At 44.7% G+C, this 15,482-nt stretch overlaps 2 protein-coding genes across 5 annotated transcripts in view; one reads left to right on the forward strand and one right to left on the reverse strand.

The window, feature by feature from the left end:
• The window catches only part of LOC310759107 (uncharacterized protein), a 38,197-nt gene extending 29,526 nt beyond the window's left edge, over positions 1 to 8,671 (forward strand). For all 4 annotated transcript variants that reach the window (XM_083605985.1, XM_083605984.1, XM_083605986.1 and 1 more), the window contains 4 exons: positions 4,066 to 4,206; positions 4,987 to 5,071; positions 5,777 to 5,900; positions 6,850 to 8,671. In XM_083605985.1, the coding sequence (XP_083462111.1) occupies positions 4,066 to 4,206; positions 4,987 to 5,071; positions 5,777 to 5,900; positions 6,850 to 7,039 (540 nt within the window). In that variant the 3' untranslated portion in view covers positions 7,040 to 8,671. The remainder of the gene's footprint in view (positions 1 to 4,065; positions 4,207 to 4,986; positions 5,072 to 5,776; positions 5,901 to 6,849) is intronic.
• Positions 8,672 to 9,022: 351 nt separating this feature from the next.
• On the reverse strand, positions 9,023 to 14,533 carry TTLL2 (tubulin tyrosine ligase like 2). Its single transcript, XM_083606044.1, has 4 exons — positions 14,301 to 14,533; positions 12,433 to 12,577; positions 11,980 to 12,017; positions 9,023 to 10,684 (listed from the first exon to the last, which is right to left on the reverse strand). Exons 1-4 carry the CDS (start codon positions 14,386 to 14,388, stop codon positions 9,027 to 9,029), a joined length of 1,929 nt encoding a protein of 642 aa, XP_083462170.1. The 5' UTR covers positions 14,389 to 14,533; the 3' UTR covers positions 9,023 to 9,026.
• Between the last annotated feature and the right edge of the window lie 949 nt (positions 14,534 to 15,482).

Consider the following 15,482-nt stretch of genomic DNA (forward strand, 5'->3'; position numbering starts at 1 on the left):
CGGTACGGCAATCTTGTTAGCACTTGACAGCCCGTCCCAGGCATTAAAGCGGTGGTCTTTGTTTCTTTTTCCTCTCTTTTTGCAGGCAAAAATACTTCTCACTCTTCCCTCCCCTCTCCTGCAATTCAGGGAGGGAGATCTTTTGTATTGATGTTAGGATTTAAGTCCTTTTGAAGTAATTTTCCAGGTCTTAGTTTAAAAAGTCTTTGCTTTGATCTGTTTACAAGAAACGGAAGGTGGACTTCCTGTTTACACCTTCCCGTTTTCAGTACCAAATTAATGCTCTTTCTTCCCTTATTTTCGAATCTTTAAATTCAACCTACTCACGGTAGTTGTTTTGATAGCTGAATTGTCACAGGAAAAAAGTCAGCACTCTCCGACAACAGCTGTGCGGCTTCACTCCACGGAAGAAGCAATTGACTCTCAGCACCGCGCCGCTCGCCCCGTTTCGCTCCGGAGCCCGGAGCCGGGTTCCTTTGCGAATTGGGGGGGCGCTGAAGGTGCCCGCCGAGTCCCACGGTCACAGGCTTCACCCGCCTGTGGTTTTTTGGAGGGTCCCCGCTTCGCCGTAGTGGCAAGACCCGATTTTCACGAAGCTCACTCCCTCCGGGTTAGAGGGAATCCGCCATTGCCGATGGTGCTGACTCCGGAAGTCTCACTTTTCCTTCCAAAAGGAAGACCAAAGCGAATCACCATGAGCAATTTAATTAACACAGAACATCAGAGCAACCAATGGAACTAAACCCAGTGTATGTGAAAATGTAAAACAAGTCAAAGCCACATTCATGTCCAAGCAGTAACACAATGAACCTGTGAAATACAGAGCAATTCATTCAGTTACAGTGGTACCTCGGGTTAAGAACTTAATTCGTTCCGGAGGCCCGTTCTTAACCTGAAACTGTTCTTAACCTGAAGCACCACTTTAGCTAATGGGGCCTCCTGCTGCTGCCGCGCCACCGCCACACAATTTCTGTTCTCATCCTGAAGCAAAGTTCTTAACCCGAGGTACTATTTCTGGGTTAGTGGAGTCTGTAACCTGAAGCGTATGTAACCTGAAGCGTATGTAACCCGAGGTACCACTGTACAAGGGTCTTCTGGCCTTCATATCCTCACACTTAGCTTCATTTTGTACAATGATGGGAGCTGCTTCTTTGTGGGATGGCCCCATGCCACTGGGGAGGGCATCTGAATATTCTTCCAACCTTGCGCCCCAGATTTCTGCACCTTTATGTTGGCAGATGCTTTACAGAATTACAAAATGGACAGCGAATTTGGAAGGCAGTGTATGTTCTCTCACTGGACTGGTGGAGGGATCTCTTAACCATGGTTAAGAGATCGGGAGTGGACTATAGGATCCCATTCTTCCCATCCTCTCCTCTCTTGTCCTCAATCACTGACATTAAGCAGATTTGATATTGTTGAGAACTCCTTCGGCTAGTATCTGTAACCAGGGTTTGAAGCTGATTTGCAAACCCTACCCCCAAGGCAAATCTTATTAGTGTTGGTGCCAATGTAGTGTTGAACTGCTTTTTGATGTGTGTGCATAAACCCTGCCTTGCTCCAAATGCCTCTCCTCACAGTTGACTCCATTGATTTAATATGCCTTTCACCTGCAAACCACCCGGGGAAGCTTCCTCTTGTACACAGTCTTCACTGGAGGTTGTGTTGGAGTGCAAGGCAGCTGGTTCTGTGTGGCACACGCATCACCAGGGCTGTGTTCCCCATCTGCTCATCGAGGGGTCTTGGCTGATTTCCCAGGAGCTCTTTGCATGAAACGAAGCTAACTTCCTGCAGAGCTGGCATGCATGCGATGGGGGTCACGTTACATGAAAATAAAAGTGCTGCAAGCATATGTCTCTGCCATATGGTAATTCATTAAAGCACAATTTGGAGCACCCTCTGCAGCACCAGAGGTCTCCGGGGGAATGCAGATTATGCTGACTTGCCGGATAGAATTTTTAATGCCATTTGTGCCGGTCATAGATCTCAAATCAGCCTAAGTGAATGGCAGGCGTGTGTCTCCCATAACCTGAAGCTTTCTAAAGAAACCAGGTGGCTGTTTTTGGCACTTCTTCTGAAAGGCCTAGGGCACTTTCGGGACAACTCACCTTTTCTTTTGATCCTTGTCCCCCCCCCCCCCCCCAAAAAAAACACACCAGAAACAACAGAACAAAATTCTAACAACTTCCCCAGTGTCCTTGCTTTGCATTCCCCATTTATAACAGTGCAGTGGTACCTCGGGTTAAGAACTTAATTCGTTCTGGAGGTCCGTTCTTAACCTGAAACTGTTCTTAACCTGAGGTACCACTTTAGCTAATGGGGCCTCCCACTGCTGCTGCCACTGCGATTTCTGTTCTTATCCTGAAGCAGAGTTCTTAACCAGAGGTACTATTTTTGGGTTAGCAGAGTCTGTAACCTGAAGCGTCTGTAACCCGAGGTACCACTGTACAGGAAGGAGCCAGAGTGCCTGTTTGCGAGTAGAGACATTCCAGCCTCTCACTTCAAATGACACGTAATTTGCTGGTGAACTCAACCTTGTGCTTGTGCTGATATTTGCACATGCTTATTTGCATATGTGCAAAGAGCCATACAGGAACGAAGCAGGACAGGAGAGCAATGTTGTGGGGGAAGCAGAAGCGAAACTCAAACATGACAAGAACAGTGGCCACCTTAGATGGAATCATAGAGTTGGAAAGGACACTGAGGGGCATCTAGTCCAACCCCTGCATTTCAGGAATCATATCTAAAGAATCCCTGACAGACAACCAACCAACCACTGTTTAAAAACCGTCCATGAAGGAGAGTCCTCATGAGGGACTCTGTTCCACTGTTGAACAGCTCTTACCATCAGAAAGTTCTTCCTAAAGTTTAGTCAGAATCTCCCTTATTCTATTTAGCAGCCATTGGTTCAGGTCCTACCCTCTGCAGCAGCAGAATACAAGTTTGCTCCATCTTCTGTGGAATTATGGTCTTAGGGCATAGCTACACCACAAACTTAACTGTTTCCTCCAACCTACCCCCCCCTACAAATTCTCTGTTTGAGATCCCATGCTCTTGACACAAAGTAGTTTTCAGATTTCACTGTGAGTAGGGAATGACTACAGTGGTACCTCAGGTTAAGAACTTAATTAGTTCTGGAGGTCCGTTCTTAATCTGAAACTGTTCTTAACCTGAGATACCACTTTAGCTAATGGGGCCTCCCGCCGCCTCTGTGCCGCAACCACACAATTTCTGTTCTCATCCTGAAGCAAAGTTCTTAACCCGAGGTACTATTTCTGAGCTAGCGGCGTCTGTAACCTGAAGCGTCTGTAACCCAAGGTACCACTGTATTAAACTAGTTTAAGACAGGTGCAGTTTATGGGTGGTGCCATGGGAATTTGACCAGGGCTGCTTGCATAGGCTAGCACCCCTTCTCAAATTCTTGTGGAAAGGCCTCCCCGGAAAATGGGCCTCTCATATTTCTCCCAGTGAAGCCACTGCCAACACAGTGCCACTGTCAGCCTCTTCCCCCACCCCCAGGAATCATGAGTGGTGCTGGCAGCGTGTTTTCATTTTACAAAGAATCAAGAGGAAAGAAGAGAGGACTGTTTCATCTTGGATGGGAACTGTCTCTGCTGCCTGCTATTCTTTTCTGACTCCCATTGTGAACTTTCCCACTTGGGAATAGGTAGAGGGGGAAAGTTCGCTCTGGACAAAAGAAATCAATTGGCTTCTTTTAGCTTTCTTTCAAATGCTGGCACACAGGCCCTTGAGGGTTTCGGAGCATTCAGGTGGAACACTGGATGACCCCTGGTCTGCTCGCTCACCTCTGATGCAGCTCTGCCCTTCTGAATTAACCTGGTGAAACATGTTAAAATTGGTGTTCTGGGCTAGAAGTTCATTAAACGTCACAGAAGTTTAAATATCTAATATAATAAAGCACAGAGATTCATTTAGATGATTCAGAGTCTTCTTCAATTCAAGTATTCCAGTTTAACTACAGAGGGGTGGGTTGTGGGGGGGAGAGAGGGAAGAAAGAGAATGTGAATACACACCAACCCTGCACATCTGCTCTTTGTTTTAAAGGTGAAACAACTGTTTACTGATGGGCGCAGGATTACTAAATATCCGAACGGGACAAAAATGGAGATTAGCACAGATAAAAGAACAACTGTTGTTACTTTTTACAATGGAGATATTAAGAAGATCTTGCCAGATCAGAGAGTGGTGTGTATATTTATTTTATTTTGCTTTGAAGGAGGACATTAAACTGTGATTACAAAGATGGACCTCAGTTCTAATTGTCTTAATTTCCAAGAAGGGGAAATAAATATTTAGCTGAGCTCTGACCTGAGCTTAAACAATCCTTTATAAGCAAGTTAGCAAGTCTCCACATTTGTTGTGCTGAAAGAAATCTGTGCCAGAGCAACTCAATGGTTGAATTCTGTGATGTATAAATTATGCAAATGCTTACTTTGCAAATCCTAACTTTGCATAATTTATTTCACTTCTGCCAGTCTTGGGAAGAGTTGTTCACGCCACTGAATCTCTTTCTTCTGGAAATCCTGTACAGCAGTTCCACCCTCCTGGCTTCTGAGAATGCTTAACAGTTTGTTTAAAAGCAGTAACAAAGTCACTGTGGTGGCACCCATATTCTCTCTCCGCCTTCCTCAGCAGTTTTCCACCTCAAAATAAGTCAACAAACCTTTGAAGGTGTTAATGCATATACTTTAAGCAATACAAAGCTAGACGACTCACCAGAGATGAGAGGGAGGGGCAAAAGTGAAGATTAAATCAGCATTGGACATGGAACTATGATCTGTTACACACAACCGGTTTATTGAGCATTCATCTTGATTTATTTGCAGAATGTTTGTGGGGAGGTTAGATGATGTCAGCTGTTTACTGAACATTCATTCTGATTTGTTTGTGAATTTGCATCGACAATTGTTATTCTACACTTTCCAATGCATTTTCCTATTGTTTTCCTTATTTATTATTATGCAGATTTATTATTATGCAGAGACACAAACAACCAGAACCGTTTTCCCAAATGGATTGGAAGTGCTGCAGTTTCCTAATAATCAGATTGGTAATGTCAATTTACTATTAATTTAAAACTGATTTTAAAGGCAATGTTTACAAAACAGATATGCATATCAGATAATAAATTTTCTATCTTTTTTTGCCTTTAAGGGTGATCAATTTTAAAATGATGTCAGAACTTATATATAATAAATAAATGAATTCATATTGCATGTCGTTCAGAAATTCAGTTTGCACACTGAGGTGGGACCCAACAGGCCTGTGCAGAAATCCCTGCTGAATTGTGAAGCATCCTGAGTGGCAAATTTCAGGTTGCTTCAGACATGCCAGATATCTGCATTTGAGGCACATCCACATAAGAAATAACATGCAATCTGTGTGTAGGTCATTACATGCAGTGTATGCATGTGTGTCAATGTATCAGTGAGAGCCAGTGTGGTGTAGTGGTTAAGAGCAGTAGACTCGTAATCTGGGGAACCGGGTTCGCGTCCCTGCACCTCCACATGCAGCTGCTGGGTGACCTTGGGCTAGTCACACTTCTTGAAGTCTCTCAGCCCCACTCACCTCACAGAGTGTTTGTTGCGGGGGAGGAAGGGAAAGGAGAATGTTAGCCGCTTTGAGACTCCTTCGGGTACTGATAAAGCAGGATATCAAATCCAAACTCTTCTTATCAGGCATGGTGTACCCACACTGGGAAGGTAAGCTCACACATGTTTCAAATGAGACTTTTTAACAATGTCCTGTTCCACAGAAAAGTACCACCCCGACGGTACTGAAGAAATCGTGTTTCCAGACCAGACGGTGAAACGCCGCTATGATGGAGGTATGGTGGAAGAAACTGTTTTCCCAGACGGTACAGTTGTGAAAGTGGAAAAGTAAGTAATAAAGTAATAAAGTACTCAGGAACTGGAAAGGGGGTACTATTCAATAGAAGTGCCATTTCAGCACATTGGATAATTTTGTAGAGCTCTGCAAGGCAAAATTGTTGCAAGGGATTGTGCTTTGCTAGGATTCTGTCCTCCCATTTACATAAATACAAGCAGAACCAAAGGTTTTTTAAAAAACGAGAATAACCACTGTCAGTTACATAATCAACACTGCCTCTGTGTTTTCTGCATTCATTTCCCTCTGACCTCATTGCTTAAAAAATCTGGATACACTTTGTGTATCCAATGACTTGTGGTCCACGATTGTGCTGTAATACATTTCTTCGTCTTTTGAGAATTACAATCAAAGTTGAGGTTGAATGCAACAGGGAACGTTTGTCATAATCTTAAAAAGAAACATTTGTATTTAGTACCCCCATAACTATGTCCCCCAATGGGGCCAGGGAACATAGAGCCAGTGCTAACCCAAATGGGCCCTATCAGTGGAATCCATTAGTCTGTCTGCCCTGACTCCTTGTGTTGATTGTCCGTGCTGAGGTACAAAGGATATTAACATATTTGATCTCAGAATTTGCACTGCCATATTACAAGGAAATTTTGGGGCAGCAAAATCATATTGGCCCCTTTGTCAGGAACCAATAAAGCCAAGCAGTTGTCTGCCCTGGTCCTCATTACAATAAGACACATTACTCCAAACTATAAATTGCTCTAGATCTGCAGGTTTATAGAGCACATGCCTTGTGCTGTTGTGTGTTTCCCCCTGCCCCTAGCATCCAGCTCTAGCTATTCCCAGAGACAGCATACTAGGCTTGATGGGCAACTGGGCTGACTTGCTAGGTTTGTTCTTATGTGTAAAATGTAAAGTCTGTTGGCATGAACAGGGTTCCCATGGGTATGCATGCTCTGAAGTGGACTGTTTTATTTTATTGCTTTACAGAAGTGGAGTTAAAACCATCCAGTTCCATAACGGGCAAAAGGAGATTCATATGGCACAGTCTACGAGAAGGGAATACCCTGATGGGACTGTCAAGACTGTCTATGCAAATGGCCAGCAGGAAACCAAGTATTCTTCAGGACGGGTTCGAATCAAAGATGAGAAGGAGATCGTCATCCTGGATAAGGAGTAACTTGTGTTCCCTGGATGGTGGTCTTAGCATTTCATTATGTTCTCTTATGTCGTGTTTCATGATGTTATGTTATAGTTTATTTTTTATTCCATCTTTTGGCCAGAAAGGTCTATGAAGTGTCTCACAAAAATACAAATACAGTTGTACCTTGGTTCTTGAACGCCCTGGTACTCGTATGTTTTGGGTCCCAGACGCCACAAACCCGGAAGTTAGTGTTCCAGTTTGTGAACTTTTTTGGAAGCTGAACATCCGACGTGGCTTCCAATTAAGTGCAAGAAGCTCCTGCAGCCAATCGGAAGCTGTGCCTTGGTTTTCAAAAGCTTTTGGAAGTCAAACGGACTTCTGGAATGGATTATGTTTGAGAACCAAGGTATGACTGTACACCATTTGAGCAGTACGGTAAAATATAACTGACAATTACTGCTGCTGAAAACAGTAACATATCAGTAGTGTCTTCTAAACAGCCAGACAGATTTGCTGCATCCAAATAGCTTTTAATTTTTTACTTCCTTCTGTCATAAGAATGAAGTAAAGAAAGGAGTATGGACCCCACCTGGAGGTCAAAAGCCTGGGAGCTACCATGGAGAAGACCAAATATCACATCTCCATCAGCTTAGCCTCAAACAAGAATAACCTAAGAAGAGCCCTGCTGGATCAGCCCAAGAGTCACCTTGTCCAGGGTGTGGGGTTTGTGGTGCACTTACCTTACTTTTGTGATGGCTAAAAGCTTTACAGTGTCCTTTCTGTTTGTTCTACAAATCAACTCTCCAGGAGTCTGCAACCTGCAGCCTTCCCAGGTGCCTGTGCTTACTGAAAGCCTTATAACATTCCTGGCTGGGCTTTCCTGGAAGCACTGGAAGCTGGGGAGGCTGCCTAATGTGAGTTTGACCACTTCCAACTGGAAGTATTTTTATTTTTAATGAAATAAGTGTTGCTGTTGTTTTATAACCAGCGACTTCCCTTAAAAACAAAACCACCAAGTGCCCCAAACTCAAGCTCCTAGTAATCATCCTGCATGGCTTCCCACACTTCATGTAAAAGCCTGGGAATGGCAGCATGTGGCAGCTAGGGAGACTGCAGAGTGCTGGAGAAAATTAAAGAAACATACACAACTTTGGCCACCTTGCAAAGGTGTGGCAAGCTCAGCCCTGCACTCACCAAGATTATAAAGGAACTCTAATGTGTCCTGTAAATGAGGCAGCTAAAATGGGTGCCTCAGTTTTGAGAAACTACAGTGCTAAATTTCCATAGCCTCAGGTTTGATGGAAAAGGAAGGGAGAACTGGGTATCATTGGCATATTGATTGGACTGCACTCAGACGCTACAGATGATCCCACAGTTTCATGGAGATTCATGGTGAGAGGATAAGATCCCTGTGAGATGCTGTGTGTCAAAGGCCAATGAGTGTAATGTTTAATTCCCCAGCAATATCTTCTGGGGTCTACCATTCGGGGAGGACCAATGCCAGTACAAAACTCTTGCCACTCGGCCCTAACACAGTAGGGTGGGTTCAGAATAATATCATAAGCTGTTGAGCTAATGAACTTGTATTGTACTTTTGTGTGTGTGCATTGCTGTAATATTTTATTATGATCTGGCAGTTTATATAAATAAACAAACAAAATCAATCTACCAAGGCCACCAAAAAACAGTTTCTGTCCCAGATCTAAGCTATAATCCTAACTGAAATAAGTCTATACAATTTGTCTCATCCAGAACCACCTGGAGTTGAAGTCACCACTCCCCCCCCCCGGAAAAAAGGGACACTAACTAATGTTTGTTCGGGTCAGAGGGATCCATAGCAGTGAAGCCCTGACTGTTAAAGTGGTGTAGCCATTGCGCTGTGGTGCAGATGTGTCCTCATAGTGGCATCCTTCCTCTAACTTTTGTGGGAGTCTTATAGAATGTGGCATAAAGTGTGCCAGCGTAACTGCAGCACATGCACCCTCTGGTGTAAATGACATACAGGATTGCTCGTCCCGCTCATCTACTGGTTAAATAAGCTTTTATTTGATTTCTGGTGCTCTGGCTGCAATTCTTTGCTCATTAATTTGTGTATTTCTTTTATTACACTTTTGACATGGATCCCATCCCTAGATGCTTCAAGGACTGCATCACTGAAAGGAAATATAAGGACAAAGTCACCCACCCGAAGGAATGGCTTTTTGTCTTTATCTGAGAGGAAGAAGGGAGGGATAGATGGCTTGTGTGTACAGAGCTCAGTTGAATTAAGCCACCGGGTAGACTGAACAGGCTTATATAGGGAACTACTAGTTCTTAATAACTGTTTGCTTTTAGATGGCAGCAGGGATGTTTTGGGTGTGTTCATTCGTTCACGCAGCTGTGAGGTTAAGGTTTTCTTGGGGTATGCGCTGCCTGCCCTGCCAGACATTGGGCTCCTCTTATTAACCTGCAAGAGTGATGGGGATGGGGAAGTAACTGCGGACTTGGTTCTTTTCCCACAAGCCAGGAAATCTAGAGAGACGTCAGTTTTGGTAGTCAACAAAGACTGCGTTCGGCCAAAGGACGACACTTTCCGGATCACCCCTTTGCTTGTTCTCAGCGCGTCGGCCTCCTTGTAGTTCAGCAAGTCGATGATGTCATGGAGCAACCTTCTTTTCACAGCTGCATCTGTGGCACAGTCAAGGTGCAGACCCGGGCTGTGGTTCACTTCCAGGAGCCAGGGCTTCATCTTGTCATCCACGAGAATGTCAAACCCAAAGAGCTCAAAGCAGTTAGAGGTAAACGGCACCGACGGGGTGATGGCAAGCAAGGTAAGGGTGATGATGTGGTTGATCCTTTGCCAGAGGCGCACGTCGTTCACATTGCGGCTGCGTAGGTAGGCCCGGAAACGGTTGAACGTCCACTTGCAGCCGGAGCCGATGACGTCTTTGTCCTTCCTGTACGAGGGCCCAAACTTATTGATGCTTGTGTTTGTCAAGTGGGCGTAAACATTGTCCAGGGCCTCGAGGTCAAACTTCTCTGTCGCAAACCTCACCAGCCCTTCTTCGTACACGTAAACAGTGAGGGGGCAAAAGCTAGCGACGCAGACGTAAAAGCGGAGGTCCCACTTGTACCCGGAAATAAGCAAGGGGTTGCTGATGTACTTCTGCACAATCACCATGCAGTCATAAACAAAGTCTTTAATGTCCTTGAAAATGAGGATGCCCCTCCCACGAGACCTGGCAACAGGCTTGCAGATCCAGTAGCTCAGCTTCCTGCCGGGTATTTGCCTCTCCTTGGTGTATTCTGTTATAAATTTCATGTAGTCGTTGGGCATGATGAAGGCTGCTGGACTGAACTCGTAGAGGGTTGTTCCATAGATTCCCTTCATGCGCTTCAAATGTCTTGCCAAATAGTCCTTCCTGGTGATCCGGACGGTTTCCGGATGGTGATTGAGCCTCTGCCATGGTTTAATGCTTCGGTGGTCTGTCATCCGGAAAGGCTGGTTCTGCCAGCACAGGTTCCAGCCCTCGTTATCTTGCTTGTGCTCATCATACTCAATCCAGCCACGCTCCAGTAGAACCTCACGGACTAATTCAGGAACACTGTCCTGTAGCCGGAAGACTAGTGGCTTGATGGAGCCTCCTGAATCAACCCCTTTTGCTGTGGTGGAGCTTTGATTTTCTGGAAAATTGGTATTTTCTGTGGGGGAAGCAAACAATTGAGTCTATCGGTTTGGGTAATTTAATAGCAACAGGAATGTGTTCCTTTGATTGGAACCTGAGTTGCCCCATGCAGGGTACAAACACATTGATTGATGCATGGTAATAAAACACAACATGCATTTTCAGCATGTGAGTCCAGTGACTCACACTGATGTTCATAGATCTGATCCCCAGGGAAGAATCATGAGTAACAGGGACCTCTAGCATGTGTTCTCCAACCCTGGGTTCCTTAAGTTGGTTGTGCGTCCTACTGTACACAGGGAAGTCTTCTATTTGTAGGGCTGCCTGGCCCAAGGTCAGTTTAAAGATAACCCTAAGAAAGGAAAGCAGAGCTTGAAGATGCCTATCAACAGTTAACTACTAGACAACAAATTAAGCTGACACTTAATCACTGGGTCACTGGGTTGCAGTCTTCCCCATCATGAGGAAATGGCTGCATTGTAGTTCTGCTTAGATTCTAGTAATTACAGTGGTACCTCAGGTTACATACACTTCAGGTTACATACGCTTCAGGTTACGGACTCTGCTAACTCAGAAATAGTGCTTCAGGTTAAGAACTTTGCTTCAGGATGAGAACAGAAATTGTGCTCCGGCGGCCCGGGGGCAGCAGGAGGCCCCATTAGCTAAAGTGGTGCTTCAGGTTAAGAACAGTTTCAGGTTAAGTACGGACCTCCGGAACGAATTAAGTATTTAACCTGAGGTACCACTGTATTTCTAAATTTGTATAAACACTTATAAATTATGTGTCTGGAAATTTCTTGCAGATCTTTCCCATCTCTTGTATTCTCCTTGAGTGATGAGCTTCTTTCTTGGTTGTGATGTGTGTGACCACCTTAGCATGGTGGGTTATTGGGTTGGCCAAGCTTGATGTGATGTTGCTAATGCCATACTTACTTTAAAAAATGACATCAGAGTGCATGTAAGCCAGATTGGTGCTGTGGCAGAAACGATCCAAATCATGGGACTCCATACCTGCTGTTTACAATGAGAGGGAAGCTCCCATTTATTTTTTGCTTGATTGTAAACAGCAAGTATGTGGTGGGGAGCAGAGAGAGGTTCTGATTTGAACTATGTCAGGTGCTCAAGCCAGCACAAGGGAAAGTACAATATTATTCATATTCAGGTCCCAAGAGAAATTAAGTTGTTTTGTAGGCTTTGCATTAGGAAGCCAAACAGGCTTCAGTGATGAATATAATTTTATACCAGCTTGGGAAAACTCAGGCAGCTGAGTTTATGGAAGATTTAAAGAGAATTTTTCAAAAAACCAAATACCTTTTCTCGGACTCCTCAATCCCACCAGCTGTTCAGTACTGTGAATATGCAAGAGTAAATGAGAAACTGTCAAGTAAAAGTGTATTACATACCAGCATACATCTCCATCTCAAATGCTTCCATTTGTATTATTCCCCATGTTGCCCCTTGTCTCTCTTACCTATCCTGTGTTGTTTTCTTGTCTCAACCCATTTAATTTAGATCGTAAGTTATTTGGGGCAAGTACTTTTATTTTGGTTCTATGTATACAACCAGCTGTGGTGATGGCACCATATAAAATTAAATAATATTTATGAATCAGAGCTGCAAGCTCTTTTCCTATTTCAGTGGCAGTCCTTAGCTATTCTGTCCTCTTGTATTGCTATGATTCCCCTTCCCTGTTATATATCTGTAATACAGAAGATCCCTTATCCCTGAATACCCACATTTACTTCAAAAAGAAAATGTGCAAACCTTAGTTCTCTTGTAGCTGTGCAAATCTGTTCTTCTTTTTCAGAGTTGCGGCTCGCCTTTTGCCATAGTGACATTGTTACCATCTCATGCTGCGTTGGAGAATCCATTTTTCTTCCTTTCTGGAATCCCAGCTTTCGAAGCGAAACTGATAATAATGTATATTTCTCAAGTTCTAAATCACCATAGAAACTTCACTGTGCCAGCATGTCACACACTTCAGCATTCTGTTTCCTTGTTCCCTCCCGCCCTTTCTGTAGAATATTCAGGGACACCCTCATCTCACATATTGTTCTGCTACCCAGTCACTCACAGCTAGAACAGCTTTTCAGATTGTGCCAGCTTAGCCTAGTGGTTACTTGAAATCTATCTTTGCAGAATCCCCACAATTCACTTTTATTGAAATGGGCTTCCAGGAGGAAAGCTCTCAGTGGAGTTCCGTCTGCATTAAACTCTTGTATTCGATAAGGAAATTGCTTCCCAAGCCATGGGTGGGTGGTAATCAATTTACTCAGAGTATACCCAGTGGGAATTAATGAACCTAACTCAGTCATGCTCATTAATTCCAGTTGGCATACACGGACTAAAAATGGCTGAATATCACTCTGTATGTTATATTTTGATATCTTTTTCATGTTAACTTTTTAAAAATTAGATTGTAACCTTTATATTAAACATATCAGCTTTTAGACCAGGCCACAGATTTAAAAGAACGTTGATTTACTTATGGAGCAGTCCTATAATATTTAAGGTAAAGGTAAAGGTACCCCTGCCCGTACGGGACAGTCTTGACAGACTCTAGGGTTGTGCGCTCATCTCACTCTAGAGGCCGGGAGCCAGCGCTGTCCGCAGACACTTCCGGGTCACGTGGCCAGCGTGACAAGCTGCATCTGGCGAGCCAGCGCAGCACACGGAACGCCGTTTACCTTCCCGCTGGTAAGCGGTCCCTATTTATCTACTTGCACCTGGAGGTGCTTTCGAACTGCTAGGTTGGCAGGCGCTGGGCCCGAACGACGGGAGCGCACACCGCCGCGGGGATTCAAACCGCCGACCATGCGATCGGCAAGTCCTAGGCGCTGAGGTTTTACCCACAGCGCCACCCGCGTCCCCCTATAATATTTACTTAGATATAAATCCCACCGTGTAGTGGTGCTCACTTCAATATAAGTGTGCATAAGATTGCATCCTTATAGCAAGGCCAGTCCAAGAGAGAACAGCAATGTGCATAGTGTTGTAAGTATCTATGGCTGACTAAGTTATTTTGACGCTTGAGACAGAGAATCCCACCTATGTCTTTCCCTGACTGGGAACAGGAATGCTATAACCATAAATTAAGTACTAACAATTTGTTTCCCTTTATGGCACTTAAGAATAATCCTGTTGATAGGCAGCGACATCATAATCATGATCCCATTAGTAAAATGGGTATCCTACATTTGGACACATGCCCAGTTGCTGATCCCAGAGCATTCATGTTGCTTTTCATACCGTACCTCAGAAATTCTTACAACATGACTCCAAGGTAGGCCAGTGTACCTTTATTACATCCTAATCTGGGGTTGGGACTGGGGGCCCTAACCACTTGAACAAGTGCCCCATCTGTGCAACTGAATTTGCTCTCCTGTTCCCACCAGTCGTCCCCCCCCAACTTCAAAATCAGCTCTGGAGGGTTGGGGGATCCCACAGCAGAGTTTGGGGGGGGGTGCGTGAAGGGAGGAGGAGAAACAGAAGTCCTGTTGCACCACTGGAACCCTACTCCCATTGGATACAACCCAGAGTGTGCGGCTTGCCTGTGGCCCAATTCATTCATTCATGGTCACATAGTTAAAATTAATTCCTGTTACTTTTTTATTGCAAGAATATCTACATACCTTTCCCCTTGGGAACACATGCACTGGGGCAATGGTACTCCGCTCCTTCAGCATAAAAATTATCCCCAGAGTCATCAGTGCAACACATTTAGCTCCATTGCTGAGGGCATCAGTTAAGGATTTTTTCTTTCGGTCTCTTTTTGAGACCCGAAGAGGAATTTGTGGGCTGCCTGAATTGTCACCTGTTTCCTGCTTTCACCTGGATGGCCAGCCAGCCGGGAGGGTTAAAGCTTGGTTGCTTAGCAATGCAAAACAGATCCTGGGAACAAAAGCGAATGCTCTCATGGTCACAGGAGCTTTTTCCACTTCCCCCTTCCTTGAACTCTAGGCCTCTTCTCAAACTGAGCCAGCTATTTTACAGGCCCTGCTGCTATGCTCTTATTAATATTATTATTTACTTGCCTTCACCCTAATTATTTATTATTGACCTACCTTCATGCTAAGGTCCAAGGATGGGTTGCAACGTTAAAGCACAATCATGGATATAATCATGGCACAGAATTTGTGTCCAATTCCAGCATAACTTTTCAGCAAAGAATGAAGCCGAAGAGGGCGGAGAACAACACGGTTCTCTCTGGGTATTCAGGTGGCTGCTGTATCACACGAGAAGTGTGGGAATCCAGTCTGTATAATGACAGCACAATGTGCCAAAGCAGTGGATAATTAATACAAAACTAAAGCTGCAATCCAAAAGGGAAGTGGCGGCTGCTGAACTGTAGTTTCGAGCATTGTGCTGGGCTTGTGCTGGTGGGCTGCTGGGAGCAGCCAACTCCTAGGGGCTGTGGGGTCTTAGCCCCCAATAAAATATTTTAGGAGGCCTCCCTCCTAAAAAAATTGATGAGCATAGCCATTCAAGGGACGCGGGTGGCACTGTGGGTTAAACCATAGAGCCTAGGACTTGCCGATCAGAAGGTCGGCGGTTTGAATCCCCGCGATGGGGTGAGCTCCTGTTGCTTGGTCCCAGCTCCTGCCAACCTAGCAGTTCAAAAGCACGTCAAAGTGCCAGTAGATAAATAGGTACCACTCCGGCGGGAAGGTAAACGGCGTTTCCATGAGCTGCTCTGGTTTGCCAGAAGCGGCTTAGTCATGCTGGCCACATGACCCAGAAGCTGTATGCCGGCTCCCTCGACCAATAAAGTGAGATGAGCACCGCAACCCCAGAGTCAGCCACGACTGGACCTA

This window comes from Podarcis filfolensis (assembly GCF_964270895.1).
Source record: "Podarcis filfolensis genome assembly, chromosome: 3".
NCBI classification, from domain to species: Eukaryota; Metazoa; Chordata; class Lepidosauria; order Squamata; family Lacertidae; genus Podarcis; species Podarcis filfolensis.